Here is a 15211-nt window from a genome sequence, read left to right as displayed (position 1 = left end):
TTGGCATTAAAAACAGACACATGGATCAATGGAATCGAATCAAAGACCCTGACATAAATCCACACACCTATGAACACCTAATTTTTGACAAAGAAGCCAAAAATACACAATAGAAAAAAAGAAAGCATCTTCAACAAATGGTGTTGGCATAACTGGATGACTGTATGTAGAAGCATGCAAATAGATCCATATCTATCACCCTGCACAAAACTCGGGTCAAGCCCAAGCGGATCAAAGACCTCAACATAAATACAGTTACACTAAACTTGATGGAAGAGAAAGTGGGGAGTATACTGCCTTGTACACATTGGCACAGGAGATCATTTCCTGAATATAACACCAGTAGCACAGACACTGAAATTGACAATTAATAAACAGGACCCCCTGAAGCAGAAAAGCTTCTGTAAGGCAAAGGATGCTGTCAGTAAGACAAAATGGCAGCCTACAGAATGGGAAAATATTTTAATCAACTCCATATCTGACAGAGGGCTGATCTCCAAAATATATAAAGAACTCAAGAAGCTAGACATAAAACACCAAATAATCCAACTAAAAAATGAGGTACAAATTTAAACAAAGAATTCTCAACAGAAGATTCTCAAATGGCCAAGATACACTTAAAGAATTGTTCAACATTCTTAGCTCTCAGGGAAATGCAAGTCAAAAGAACTCAGAGATACTATCTTACACCTATCAGGATGACTAAGATCAAAAATGCCAATGATAGCCTATGTTGGAGAGAATGTGGAGCAAGGGGAACACTCCTCCATTGTTGGTAGGAAGTGCAAACTTGTACAGCCACTTTGGAAATCAGTATGAAGGTTTCTCAGAAAATTGGCAATCGATCTACCTCAAGATCCAGCAATACTACTCTTGGCATATACCCAAAGCATGCTCAGACATACCCCAGGACATTTGCTCAACTGTGTTCATAGCAGCATTATTCATAATAGCCAGAACCTGGAAACAACCTAGATGCCCCTCAACTGAAGAATGGATAAAGAAAAGGTGATACATTTACACAATGGAGTTTTACTCAGTGGTTAAAAAAAAAAATGACATCATGAAATTTGTAGGCAAATGGATGGAACTAGATAAAAATCATCCTGAGTGAGGTAACCCAGACCCAGAAAGACAAGCATGATATGTACTCACTCTTAAGTGGATATTAGATGTAAAGCAAAGGATAACTAGGCTACCATTCACAGCCCCAAAGAAGCTAGGTAACAAGGAGGACCCTAAGAGGGATACATGGATTGCCCTGGGAAGGGGAAATAAATGAGATCCCCTGGGTAAACTAACTGGAAGTGGGGGTGGGGGTGGGGAATGGGAACATAAGAGATCGGGTTGGTCGAGTTGAGGAAGTAAAGGAGAGAGAGAGAGAGCAACGAAAGAGATATCTTGATAGAGGGAGCCATTATGGGATTGAGGAGAAACCTGGTGCCAGGGAAACTCCCAGGAATCCACAAGGATGGCCCTAGCTAAGACTCCTAACAATAGTGGAGAGGATGCCTAATCTGGCCTTCTCCTGTCATCAGATTGGTGACTACCCTAATTGGCGTCATAGAACCTTCATCCAGTAACTGATAGAAGCAGATGCAGAGATCCACAGCTAAGCACTGGGCCTAGCTCCAGGAGTCCTGCTGAAGAAAGGGAGGAAGGATTGTACTGTACGAGTCAGGGGGCCTCAAGGTCATGGAAGGGGAACCCACAGAGACAACTGACCCAAGCTCGTGGGAGCTCAGAGACTCTAGACCAACAGCTAGGGAGCCTGCATGGGACCGACCTAGCCCTCTGCATGTGGGTGACAGTTGTGTAGTTTGGTCTGTTTGTGGGGCCCCTAGCAGTGGGACCAGGACTTGTCCGTGGTGCATGAGCTGGCGTTTTGGAACCTACTCCCTGTGATGGGATGCCTCACTCAGCCTAGATGTAGGGAGGAGGAGCAGCTTGGTTCTGCCTCAACTTGATGTGCCATGTTTTGTTGACTCCCATGGGAGACCTTACCCTTTCTGAATGGATGTGTTAGGTGGAGGGAGGGAACAGGAAGAGAGGAGCTAGGGAAAACTGTGGTTGGTATGTAAAATAAATTTTTAAAAATTAATTTAAAAAGATATATATTAATAGCAGCTTTAGGGTAATAGTGCCCCCTCCTAAATTCTTATATTAAATCCTAATCCCCATTGTGATAGTATTAGGAGATGAAGCCTTTGCGGACATTTGTGGTTAGAAGAGGTTCTAAGGCCTCAGGATAGAACTAGCATCCTTATCAGAAGAGACACCTGACAGTTTACATTCCACCAAACCATGCACCGAGGCCATATGACTATGGAGCAAGAAGCCAGGAAGAGAGTCTCCACTGCCTGGCCTCTTAATCTGATACTGCTTAAGCTTGAAAACTGTGAGAAATAAGTTTCTACTGTTAAACCACACCTTAGATGGTATTTCACAGTGGCAAAACACAAATCAGATCCTAGAAATCAATTCATTTACAGGATGATGAGATGCCTCAAGATGCATCCTCTACATTAACAATCCTAGCAGAAACGTGGGGCTTAAATGCTGATTCTGTTTCCTGGGAAGTAGGTTTTCAAATTAGATCCCCACATGGCTGGCAATATACCTCAGTGGTCAATCTCTTGCCTGGCCCATGTAGCAACCCTAAATTCAAATTCCAGCATCATTAAAAAGAGGGAGGGGAGTGGATAGAACAGAGTAAGCCTGTTGGAGGGGCCAGGTTATGAATATGTCAAGTGGTACCAAGTGTGCTGTGTGTGGGCTTTCAGATACACCGAACTTCCCCATATTAAAATAACAGCGTTATTTTTGAATATGTATCTTAGGCTCTGGCTTTCCTATTATAAAATTAGTCATAATTTGAATGCTCAGGCATTCGAATCAGGAAAATCTTTTTTCCCGGAATGGGCTCCACCTGAGGCCAGCTGTTCTTTGCTTCTCTATTCCTCAATCAAGAAATGGATACCACCAGCTCTGGTCATTTCAGAAGAGTGGCACTTCTCCAGGACAGTCTCTCCAGAACAGCATTAAACGTACTCAAATAAGAAACTGGAGTATGGAGTTGAACGTTAAGGCTCGTATAGACCATGATGAACAATTACGGAAGAGATGACAGAAGAAAAACTAATTGTATAGCAAGCAGCTCCAATGACTCTGCCAACAACTGCAGAAGCCAATCTCTAAACCCACCACTGTGTTTTAACCTAGTCAACAGAGAGGGAAGCAAATGCCTTCATTTACTACCTCATTCATTCACTCAACAAACACTCAGCCCTTCACCCATGCTGGGCTCTGCCCAGGGGCTGGAGTGCAGGGAGAAGCCAGACACCCCTGCCTTCATGGAATTTTCAAGCTAAATACAATTCCATTCACACAAAGGAATTCATCTGAACAGTTTTCTTTCCAGAAATCGAAGTTTGTAAAACTTAGATGAAGTGCCCTCTGCGTCCACTAGAATTCAAGACGAGTCAGCCAAAATCATGCTTTGAGGAGCTACTTAGAAAAAGAGGTCGGTGGGGAAAGCCTCCCTCTCTAAACGGTATTAGGGAATCCAAAATCCCATAATTCAGCTGTGTGAAATCATTGAGTTTATCAAGTTCTAGTCTCCCATAAGGAATTGCCTGGCGGAGTACTAGGAACCGATACCCAAAGTAATGCATACTGATCTTTCCTGAATGAGTTAACTAACTTATTCTGTTAATCATTTCCACAGGTAATAAAAATTACCTGTTCATAAGCCCAGAACTTAACAGCTGTCTCGGGAGCAATTTTAATGACATTTGTGCCGTTTCCTCTCCAAAGGGAACGGACTCCTCCTTCCTTCACCATCTGCCGAAAGCCTCCAAATATATTCATTGATTTGGAACCATGAACCTAAAAATAAAAGCAAAGTGTCACGGGATACTTCTGCATATTGTTGAAACTGTTTTGAAAGTAGGTCTGAGCTGAATCCAAACGCTGGATACTGAATGCTAAAGCCTCCCGAGAGCGTCTCTGATGGGCTGCAATGTTCTGCTCACCAATTTTAACATCAATACCAGGAAAGAAAGGCATCAGGGCTGCACAGGGCACAGACAGAAGAAGATCCACATTTGGAACTTTCCTGGACTCGGCCCTCTGCACTTCCTTTCCTTGGTTAATTTGAATCCCTATTTCTTCCCTGTAATAAACCACGACCATGAGTCTGTATTTTCATGAGGCCATCTGGTGAAGTATCAAGCCTGCAGGAGACTTTGGGAAGCCCTTCAAATGTGTAGAAATGACAATCTTAACAAATCCACTTTATTTTAAATAATAAACTTCATAATAACTTATGACAAAGGAAAAGATGTGTGCCTATTCAAGTTTCCTCAAAGTCAGTTTACTACTGTACTAAAGAAAAAAGCATCTATCTTTTTTATTCAAATAATTTTTAAAAAAGTGTTATATATATAAAGCACAACTTTAAAAACATTTTTAAGGAATCTTAGAAATGGCTTAGTGCCTCTAAGACCACAGGCTACCCTTGCAGAGGACACAGGTTTGATTCCCAGTACCCACATAGCAGCTTACAACCATGTGTAACTCCAGTTCCAGGGGATTTGGCACCTTCTTCTGGGATCTGTGGGCACTGCATGGCAAAACACCCACACACATAAAATAAAATAAAAACATTTTTAAGCAACTGCTATGGTCTTCTAGGTTATTCCAGTATGCCAGAGCCTCTGTAAATTCAACTTGAGGGCCGCCCTTGTTAGATACTCTGGCTCCCATTATGGAATGGAGGAAATGAGATCTCAGAAGTCCAAGGTAAGAACCAAAAAATCTGGAGGTGAAGTGACGTCATGCCTCATCTATTCTTCTCCATTAAGGAAACTTTAATTCTTACAGTCTCAGTCTCCTCATACGTAAAGTGAAAGCACACCACTGGCTTTACTGAGCTCCCATGAATATGAAACGGGTTACCGTGATGTGCACAAATGGGTATTCTTTCTTTTCTCCAGGTCAGTGAGCAGTCAGGTCTGTCTAGAAACCTGGGTCTTTTCTGCTAACCTGAGCTCTACAGTCACTTCTGAAATTACATTCTTATCACCAAGATTCTAGACTTGAGAAATCCTCTGTTTTCTCAAGTCATAACATCAAAGAAAATATAATTTAATGAGAACGCTATAACAGTGGCAAGGTTTTTGTTTTTGTTTGTAATTAGACATTTGAAGTTATAGAATACCAAAGATTTCATTACAAACAAGTACTAACAATTTGTGGTTTAATGGAACAGAACCAAATACTTAAATATGTGCCTAATCTGAGGGTTAATGGTAGCAGAATAGAATTGTCTACGGAATGAAGGCCTGTGACTGGACATAGCATGTTTCCATACAGGCTGGCGCAAGGCGCGGCTCACCTGCATCATGACCTTGAGGCGATCCAAAGGAGCAGTGCTTGTTCGAGAGATGGCGCCAGCCACACCTCCTGCCAGAAGCTGCCGCCACCACTGTCCTGATTTTTTCTCATCTTCTGTGAACTCATCCGGAATAGTTAAGCTGTCCCCTATGTCAATTCCCTGGTAAAATGGAAAGAGATCCCACAGTTTAGTCCCAAACAGATAAACCCAGAACTTTCTTTTTGTGTCAGAGCTGTTACTGTTACGATCAAGGTTCTTCCTTGGGATTGACAGTGAACCACTCTGAGCACATGTGAGTGAGCATCTAGTCCCCCTGAATGTAATGCAGAATCAACGTAATGCAGAGTCAATGCACAAGACCTGGGAACTGTCAGTTACAAAGTCACATGTTTCTCTTTCTTTTCAAATCAGGTGAGTTTTATTGGACTGAATTGCAATGAAGGGGTAATATTTTGCCACACTTAGTTAATCCTTGTCAGTCACTTTTCACAATCTAGAGGACCACACAGTTGGGGACAGCTTTGAAAAAACTACTTAGCCAGTACTTCAGACACTCAATTTGTCTTAAGTCCCATTACACTCTGTACTATGAAGTATATATAAATTTAAATATGTAAATTTTAAAATTAAACCATGAACGTAAATAGCTCATCTTCTCATCTTCTATATAGTGAGAACAGTGTTATTATTATGATACTTTTGCAACTTAATTATCTAACTGCTATGGTGGGTATAACTAGGTCATAGAGCACTTTCTTAGCACGCTCCAGGTCCCAGCACCACACACAAAACATGACATTGACATAAAACTTTATGGGCAGGAATGGAAGGTAATGAGCCACACTTTGGCAGTAATGTTCTCTTCTTTGTTACCAATAAAATTGATTTATGATTGTATCATCAAATGTTATCAACTATCCCCAAAGATATAATACAAGATTCACATAGTATAAAATTTATACACGTAATTGATTTTATAATGCTCTGTATAAGCTTTGGCATTGTTACTAGTGACAGTGTGAACTCCAGGTGTATTGAGTGGGAGTCAAAGATACTTCTCTCCCAGCACAGAAGACAAGTCCACAGGTTGAGGGTTGGGGGAGCCCGCAGAAGGTCCCCAAGGGCTTCAAGGAACAGACTGTACAACAGAACCTAATTTACACCACTATATTTTAGCAGAATGTTAATGAAACAATCACAATGAAATTTTAAGATGTACACACTGGCAGGAAATGCTATGCATGTGAGTCAAAAAAAATATTCTCTAGCATTCAATGAGTAATGCAATGCCTTATGACAGCGATAAATCTAGGCAGCCTGACTAAGTAAGCAGTTCCGGGAGGGACCTGAGGCCATGTCATCTTTAGCAATCTGGAAGTGCAGAGATGATTTGGTAATACGCGACTTCTGACTTTGAGACTTCCCTATGGCAAAAGCATTAAATGTCAATGAAACCTGGGCAGCTAGTTCATCAAGATAGGACTTCTTCCAAGTTTTGAGAAAAGCTGTTTTTATATGCCACCTTGGGGACTTTAAAGATGCTCTATAAATCTGTGCCTAATAGAATAAACAGATCTAGACGTTAAATATCTACTGGGACTTTCCTGGGACTTGGCCAACCTTCCCAGGGTGTTCTGGTGTTCTTGAGTGGCAAGCATTGTGAAGCAGAGCTCCGTTAAGAGTAAGTGACGGCAAAGGTTGACAGCCTGGCTAGAACTCCAGTGACTAGAGCCAACCTATCCTAACCACTTTAATATCGACTTTCTGCCCACCTCTGTGTGTGACCTAACATCTTTGTGACTGTTAGGTAAACCCTTTGGAAGGTATGAACAGACCAGATGCCTAGATTCTACCAACCCAAGGGTTAAGATCACACAGCATCTGATGTCCATAACAGAAATTCTGCTACTTTGCTTTAAGTCTCATGTTTCCACTGATGTATTTGAAAAGTATCTTGATTTATGATTTTCTTTGCTGTATTAGTATAAAAATCTCATGAAACTATGTCCGTGTCAGAACACGGAATGTGAGGTAACCTGAGTCTGTGTTCCCAGGCCACGGTCCCTCGTCTAGATACAAAATAAACGATCTCTATCTTCTTTGAGGTGAGAGCTGTTTCTTGCATCAGCACTAGACCTGAGACTTAGAGCTACAGATACAGAATGCAAACTTACAGTCGAGTGTTTCCAGAAACGGACAATCTCTTCAATGTCCGTAACAGGGTTAAATAAAAAGTAGTCCCTCCATTCATTCCAGTCCACTGTCATTGTCCCGTCCGCGTCGATGCTGGAAGTGTGAACAGACGGTTAAAGAGCAAGACGTGGGCACGGCTAGCATTACTGCTCATTTTACAGAATGAGATTTTGCTTCCCAGATCAATTTGTATTGAATTTTAAAAACCCATTGGCAGGTTTAAAGGGTTCACCACAGAGCATTTGGTTAGCAGGCATGAGGCCCCGGATTCCACCCTCAAGGAAAACACACCACTCACAATTCTACGTGACTGGAAGTAGAATCATGTATATTATGCTCCTTCCTGACCATTTTCACTATTTGGAGAAAACCAGATCCATGTATTACAGAGAGAGCCCGCTGCAGACTGCCTTTAGCACCCTGTCAAACTCAAAGTCACTCGGTTAAAAGACACAACGACTGGATAATGAAATATTGAGAGGTACTAATGAATAAATTCAGGGTCCATTTTTTTTCCTCTCACAAGCTCAGGGGATTGTTTCTTAATATCCTAAGACTGAAATATTTGGGTATGGTTTTTGAAATAGATTCTAAATATGCTATCAGTTTTCTTCTCCTCATCAACATAAGAAAATCAGCAGTGATTCTAAGAAGTTAAATTCTTAATGCGTGATTATTTGAGTTTTGAGAAATCCTGGTATCTCACCCACTCTGAACTTAGCATGCTGTCATCTTCCACGTGTAAGTGGTAACACAAACTCTGAGTTTTTTGTGTTTTTCGTTTGGGGGGCATTGTTTGTTTGTTTTGTTATAAGCTTCTTGACCGAAAGCCCATTCTATAAGACTTTCCTCAGAACAATGCAAAATTACACCGGGTTTGATTGCGCTCTTCAATACAGATAGTTACCAGAGTGGCAGGTACGAGGAGCTTGGTTTTGATTGAATTCACATGTATGAAATAGTGTTTTGATGTTTCCTCAAACTGTATGCTATAGTCTATGTGACAGTGCCACATGCAGGCAGCATACAAATGAAGTGGAATTTTCAGATATTATTCTTATGTTTTCAGTACATTTTCAGTTTCGATTGCTCATGTGAGATCAGACTTCAGCGTTCACTGGCCTGGTGCAGAGGTGGCGATGCTCCATATCCACTCAGAATCCTACTCACTACTTGCCTTTAAAATGCATTCTGGGTTGCAGTATTAGCAGCTCTGATTTTATCAATGCAATGATTTAGCTTTTAACCCCAACCCCCAACTTGCCCTTTCATGAGCATTTTCTACGAGGCAAGTGTCACCTTAGAAACATCCTGCAACTTTTTATCTTGTTTTGTTTTTTGAGACAGAATTTCACTGTGTAGCCCTGGCTGTCCTGGAATGCACTCTGTAGATTAGGCTGGCCTCGAACTCACAGAGATCCACCCGCCTCTGCCTCCCCAGAGCTGGGATTGGAGGCGTGCGCCACCACCACTGTCATCCCACCACTTTAATGTTTTCAAGTCAAAGTCCCCTTGAGTTTCCACTCTGCCCATGTTGTGGGAAAGCATGGGTCCATCTGTGGTATTTTGTTACACAGCACATAAGCTGACTGGAAATTCACTTGGATCTTTTGTAGAGCTTGGGGTTAGAATTTGCTTTATTCCTAATGCTGTCAAAGGACATACAAGAAAAATGATTTCTGACCTTAAGCAAGAGAGGAAAAAAATTCACACTTTGCTAAGGGTTTGTCAATATTCTTTGCCTTTTCAAAGAACTAACTTTTTGTTTTGTTATGATGCAAAAATTCTCCATAAACTATTTGCATGTAAACTGAGGGCAATAACACATTTAAAAGATTATACACTGTGATGAAGTTAGTTCTATTCCAAGGATGTAAGAAGTCATCTTTCCAGATGACTCAGGAGTTAAAAAGCACTGGCTGCTCTTCAGGAGGTTCTGGGTTCAATCTAGCACCTTCACGGCAGCTCACAACTGTCTGTAACTGCAGTTCCAGAGGATCTGATGCCCATGGGCACTGCATGCATATGGTATCCACACACACACATGCCAGCAAAACACCCATACACATATAATAATTTTTAAAAAACTGTTCAACATACACAAACCAGTAAAGTAATATAGCACATAGTAGAACTAGAACCAAGGACAGAAACCACATGATCGTCTCAATAGATACAGGACAAACCTTTGACAAAATTTTACATTTCTATGATAAAAGCCCTGAAAAAGCTAGTGGCAGAAGGATCATATCTCAACCTAATGAAAATTACATGTGACAGTCCTATAGACACCTTTACACTGGTGGGGTAAGATGGAAAAATTGCCTCTAACATCAGGAACAGGCCAAGGGGTTCAATAGTTCCACTCTTATTTACCACAGTGTCTGAAGTCTCAGAAAGAGTCATAAGACAAAAGAAAGAAATCAAAGAGATACAAATAAAAAGGAAACAAATCAAATTACCCTATTTTCAGATAATATGATTCTATAGTTAAAAGACCCTGAAGATTCTCCTAGAAAACTCTTAGGCCTGGTGACACTTTTGGTAGATCAGTGCAGTACAAAACTGACATAGAAAAACCAGTAGCTTTTCTATAGACAAACATATAATAACAAACATACTCAGAAGGAAAACATCTCATTCACAATAGCTGCAAATAAATAAATAAACAGTAGGAACAAACCTAACCAAGAAAGTGAAAACTCTCCTTAACAAAAGTTTTATATATAAAATACTGAAAAAGAACTAGATGGCCTAAAAGATGGAAAGAGCTTCCAGGCTCACAGACTGACAGAATTACTATTGTTCCAATCACCATGTTACTAAAAACAATCTGTAGATTCAGTTTAATCATTAGTCAAGTTCTAATGGCATTCCTTACAGAACTCAAAGAAACAATTAGTTGTTTCTTAAATAAATCTTAAAATTCATATCAAAACACAGAAGAGCCCAAATAACTAAACCAATTCTGAGCAAAAAGAGTAACACTGGAGGGACCACCATAACCTGACCTTAAATTATGCTAGAAAACCATAGCAACAACAGTAGCACAGTACTAACTCAGAAAGAGGTGCTTAAATCAAGACCTTAGAACAGAGTGCCCAGAAGTAAGCCCACTCGGCTACAGATGCCTGATTCTTCTCGAAAGACAGCCTCCTTAACAAAATAAATAAAGGAGAAAGAATTAGACACCCAAAATAAAATAAAATAACTCCCACAAATAATCTAATCAGTAAGTGGTCAAATGAGTTGGACAGTTTACAAGATGGATAAATGGGCAGTAAATATATGAAAAATGTTAAATAACTCTTAGCCATCAGGGAAATGAAAATTAAAATCACTTTGAGGTCCCACCTTACCCCATTCAAAATGGCTAACATCAAGAAAGTGAGAACAGTGGGTGCAGGAGAGAAAGGAAGCCTTATGTTATTGATGAGAATGTAAATTAGTTCAGCCTCATTGGAAGTCAGCATGGAGATTCCGGGGGAAAAAAAAATCTAAACTAGAACTGGCAGGTGAGCCTACCATTCCACTTCTGGGAATGAACCCCAGGGACTCTAAGTCAGCACACCTCAGAGGTACTTCTCATCTGTGTTTATCGCTGCAATACTCACAATAGCCAAGACATAGAATCAGTCTAGATGCCCATCAACAGATGAAGGCACGCACGCGCACGCGCACACACACACACACACACACACACACACACACACACACACACATACACACACACACACACACACACACACACACACACACACACACACACACACGAATTGACCACTCTAAAGAAGAAAGAAATTATGTCATTTGCAGAGAAATGCTTGGAACTGGAAGTGAGCATGATAAGAAATAAGCCAGGCTCAGAAAAACAAATATGACAAGTTTTCTCTCATGCAGAATCAAAATATTTTTGAAAGATGTAAGCAGAGGGGTGCCATTTGGGTGACGGAGGCCAGCAGGAGGGAAGCGGGGTGAGAGAGGATGGTAGAGAGGTGAATGTGACTGAAGCACATTGTAGGAAAATGTCACAGCGAATCTCATTACCTTAGAGAGTTAACACATACTAATACTTTCTAAAAATGAGGAAGAAATCAAATTCATTTAAAAAGTAATAGCCAGGGGCTGGAGAGATAGTTCAGAGGTTAAAAGCACCAAGTGCTCTTCCGGAGGACCTGGGCTCAGGTCCCAGCACACACATGGTGGCTCACAGCCACCTGTAACTCCAGTTCCAGGGAACCTGACACCTCTTCTGTGCTCCACAGGCACCAAGCATGCAAGTGACACAAAGACAAACAAAACACCCATCACACATAAAATAGATAAAAGAAATAAATGCTTAAAGTGACCGCAAAACCCTCAGCTCCTACCTCTAGACATAAGCCTCACTGCTGTCCCAGCGCTCCTGAAGACTTGCGACAACCGACTAGTCCCGCTCCCATCCCTGCACTGCAGATAACGTGTTTCCACAGAAATGCAAAGGGAATGAAGGACAGAAAGACAGCCAGGCGTGGGTGATGAGGCACGCTGAGATGCAGGGAGGTATCCGAACGTGGCACGTAGAGACCAGCATGGAAGACGAGACTTTAAAGCAGTTGGTCAGTTTGATGGAGAGCTCACCTTTGAAGAATCAGTTTTGCTTGATCTTCAGAAATATGTAGACCCAGCATCTTGAGAGACTGGACAATTTCGGAAGGCTCGATTTTCCCTTCAAACAATGAAAACAGTGTAAGATCAGACTCAGAATCTGAGAAGATTTCTGGACGATGAGAGTGAAAATAAGCATTTGGGTAAGCCAGTGAGCTTCTCAAATGCATAGTGTGGCATCAATACTCAAAATGTTCACAAATACCTTAAAAATGTGCACATATTATTCGATTCATAAAGCCTAGTGGATAAATGGTGCTATCCCTCCAAACAGAAGGCCAAAAGCTCCCACGGCCTCGTTGGGTGATGGCAGCAGGAGAGAGCTCTAAATCCTGATCTCCTACGAGACAAACTCCATTAAACTAGAAATTGTTTGCTGGAAAGTGCCCATATCCACATTTCAGTAGGTAGAGGGGCATTCACGAAGCATGGAGTCATGTGACCAAGTGAGAGAGAGCAAGACATGAAGAAATTGAGCCAAAGAGCAGAGAATTATCTGAGAAATATGGCAGTGAAAATAGACAGTAAGGACCGAAAAGCAATGGAAGAAAGAATAAATTAATACAAAGGCCATCTGAACACGTTAGAGATGGAACAAACCAGGAGAAAGGGAAAGAGAGAAAACAACGTACACCATAAACACAGGCCCCCAAGCTCTTCCCTCAAGTGGCTCAAATACTCGTGAGGGTCCCGACAGGGCTGAAACCACTCAAAGTGAGAGGCTCTGCTACCACTCAACATGGACAGCAAGCTCCTGGGGGGGGGGGAGCACACAAAGGACAGGGGGAAGGGAAGACATCCTCTGAGAGAGGAACTAAAGAAGTGACAGGATGCTGAGGGGATCCACCCAGAGAGAGGAAACTGGCAGAGGAATCTGGACGATGTTAGGGGACAAAGGGGGCATTATTTCAGCAGTGAAGTGCTGTGAATCTCTCCCAGCATTCCCTTGGGCCACACTCTTAAAGACTTAGTGGTGCACTGTGCAGCAGCCATGTTCTGTAAAATTACTGCAGACACTGGATTAGCAAACATAGTTCTGCAAGTGATTCAGGTACAGGTTCCCGGGAGACTCTATCACAGCAGTTCATCAGCTGATCTAAGGTTGTTTCCCATTTCTGTTCCAAAACCTCATGACATTGAACTCTTGGAAAACTTTTCTAGAAAATCTGCATTTCTGCATGGCACACATCATGACTTTCTTGGACTTGGAGGCACTAGCACCACGTATGGGGAACATTTTATTAAGTAAAATTATCCACCAAACCATGTTCAAAGATGCAAAATGCACAAAACAAAACAGATCTTGAAAAAGACAATTGCTTATAGTCTTAGACCTAAAATAAAGAAGAATGTCACCTTGTGTTTTAAGAATCAGGAATGTCACCTTATCCTTATTGTGTCTCAACTAGGAATGTCTATGTTCAGTGATTTAAAGTTTTTACTCTTCTGTGCATGGCCACAAGTAACTGGAACACATATCTTGAGACTACTTCTGAGGTTAAATTTTAGCAAGTAGTAATATCCACCAGTACAAAGTCCACAAATGATGAGAATGTAAACTACATATGTTTAAGTTAAGGAATTCTGATAAATGAAAATATAAACCTATAATGATAAATTGTTTCAAAATATATGTGAAGAAATAAGTAAAGGCAGAACTCTCTACGTTTATGAAAAATGTATTGTTGAAATTTCATTTCTATTTCCTGTGGTTCAAGTCTAGTTTCCTGGAGTGGACAATGATATGCACACCACTCATGCACTGGATGGCTGAGCACTAGTCATATAGCAGTTGGTCCTGAGATTGTCTCAGCTCCCAGCTATTAACAGGACAAGGACAACATTGTCTCTGCCACTCAACTGTAGAGGGATGAAAGTTTGCATGCAGGAAGGAGAGTTAATTTTAAAAACTGAATTTGCCTGAGGATTGGACTCAGAGGGCTTGAGGACAATATACACAGTGCAAGGTTTCCTGGAGGTTACAACCTCCACCTCCACCACACACTGAGCCCTTAGCCATTGTGAACCATCAACAAAACCATCTAAAAGGTTTGATTATTTGAAGGAATTTGATTGTAAGTTAATGTTCAGTCTAAAACAGTAGATAGCACATTATAACTGTCAATACAAATAAGGCCTGTTGACTTTCTTTCTAAATAAAGTTTTATTTGAATACATCCATACAATTTGCCTACATTCTGTCTTTGGCTGAGATGCAGCCACAGCTCAGACTACATAGCCCACACAGTTAAAATATTTACAACCCAGATTTTTATTAAAATTTTTTAAACTAACCCTTGAAAAGAATGATATTTTTCCATTTATTGTTCAACTTCTTTCTTAAATAACAAGTTTGTGAAGTGAGCCATTCACTAGGCTGGGAAAGGTTTAGGGCTGCATTATAATCTTTGTAAATTCATTCTTCCTGTCAGTGGTTGCCTCTGGACATGGGATCTGATGATTTTCCACTGCTGGTTATCTTCCTACTTACCTGGGACTCTATTCCCAAGCTACTACTTTAAACAGAGAAAATGCCACCCCAGCCAGAAGGTACAGAAAAATGTTGAACTACTCTCATTATTAGGATCAGAGACCATCTTTCCTAAATTAATCTTTCAAAGAGATTATAAAGTGTAAGATATGAATATGAAGTTTTTATTGTATAATGCACAAGTCATGCCCCCATACGAAAAATAAATACTTCTTATTGAAAGAACAAGTAGGTAATTATTATTATTATTTTTAAACCACAGCTATAAGTGAGATCAGAATAATCTCAATAGTTAACACTTTATGGCAATTTTTAATTCAGTAGAAAAAACTATAAATTTTCTTCACTGAAAATATGGACTCGAGGCTGGAGAGATGGCTCAGTGATTAAGAGCAGTCAATGATCTCACAGAGGACCCAAGTTCAGTTCCCAGCACACATGCTGGCTGGCTCAGAACCACCTATAACTACAGCTCCAGGGGG

At 40.9% G+C, this 15211-nt stretch overlaps 1 protein-coding gene across 23 annotated transcripts in view; it reads right to left on the bottom strand.

The window, feature by feature from the left end:
• Slc25a24 (solute carrier family 25 member 24) overlaps positions 1–15211 on the bottom strand; it is a 102650-nt gene that overhangs the window by 12870 nt on the left and 74569 nt on the right. For all 23 annotated transcript variants that reach the window (XM_052731741.1, XM_052731755.1, XM_052731742.1 and 20 more), the window contains 4 exons: positions 12212–12299; positions 7573–7684; positions 5399–5557; positions 3742–3888 (listed from right to left, as the gene is read on the bottom strand). In XM_052731741.1, the coding sequence (XP_052587701.1) occupies positions 3742–3888; positions 5399–5557; positions 7573–7684; positions 12212–12299 (506 nt within the window). The remainder of the gene's footprint in view (positions 1–3741; positions 3889–5398; positions 5558–7572; positions 7685–12211; positions 12300–15211) is intronic.

This window comes from Peromyscus californicus, unplaced genomic scaffold, assembly GCF_007827085.1.
Source record: "Peromyscus californicus insignis strain IS unplaced genomic scaffold, ASM782708v3 Scaffold_9__1_contigs__length_137607984, whole genome shotgun sequence".
NCBI classification, from domain to species: domain Eukaryota; kingdom Metazoa; phylum Chordata; class Mammalia; order Rodentia; family Cricetidae; genus Peromyscus; species Peromyscus californicus.
Note: the sequence above shows the minus strand (reverse complement) of the source record. Positions and strands in the feature narration are given on the sequence as shown.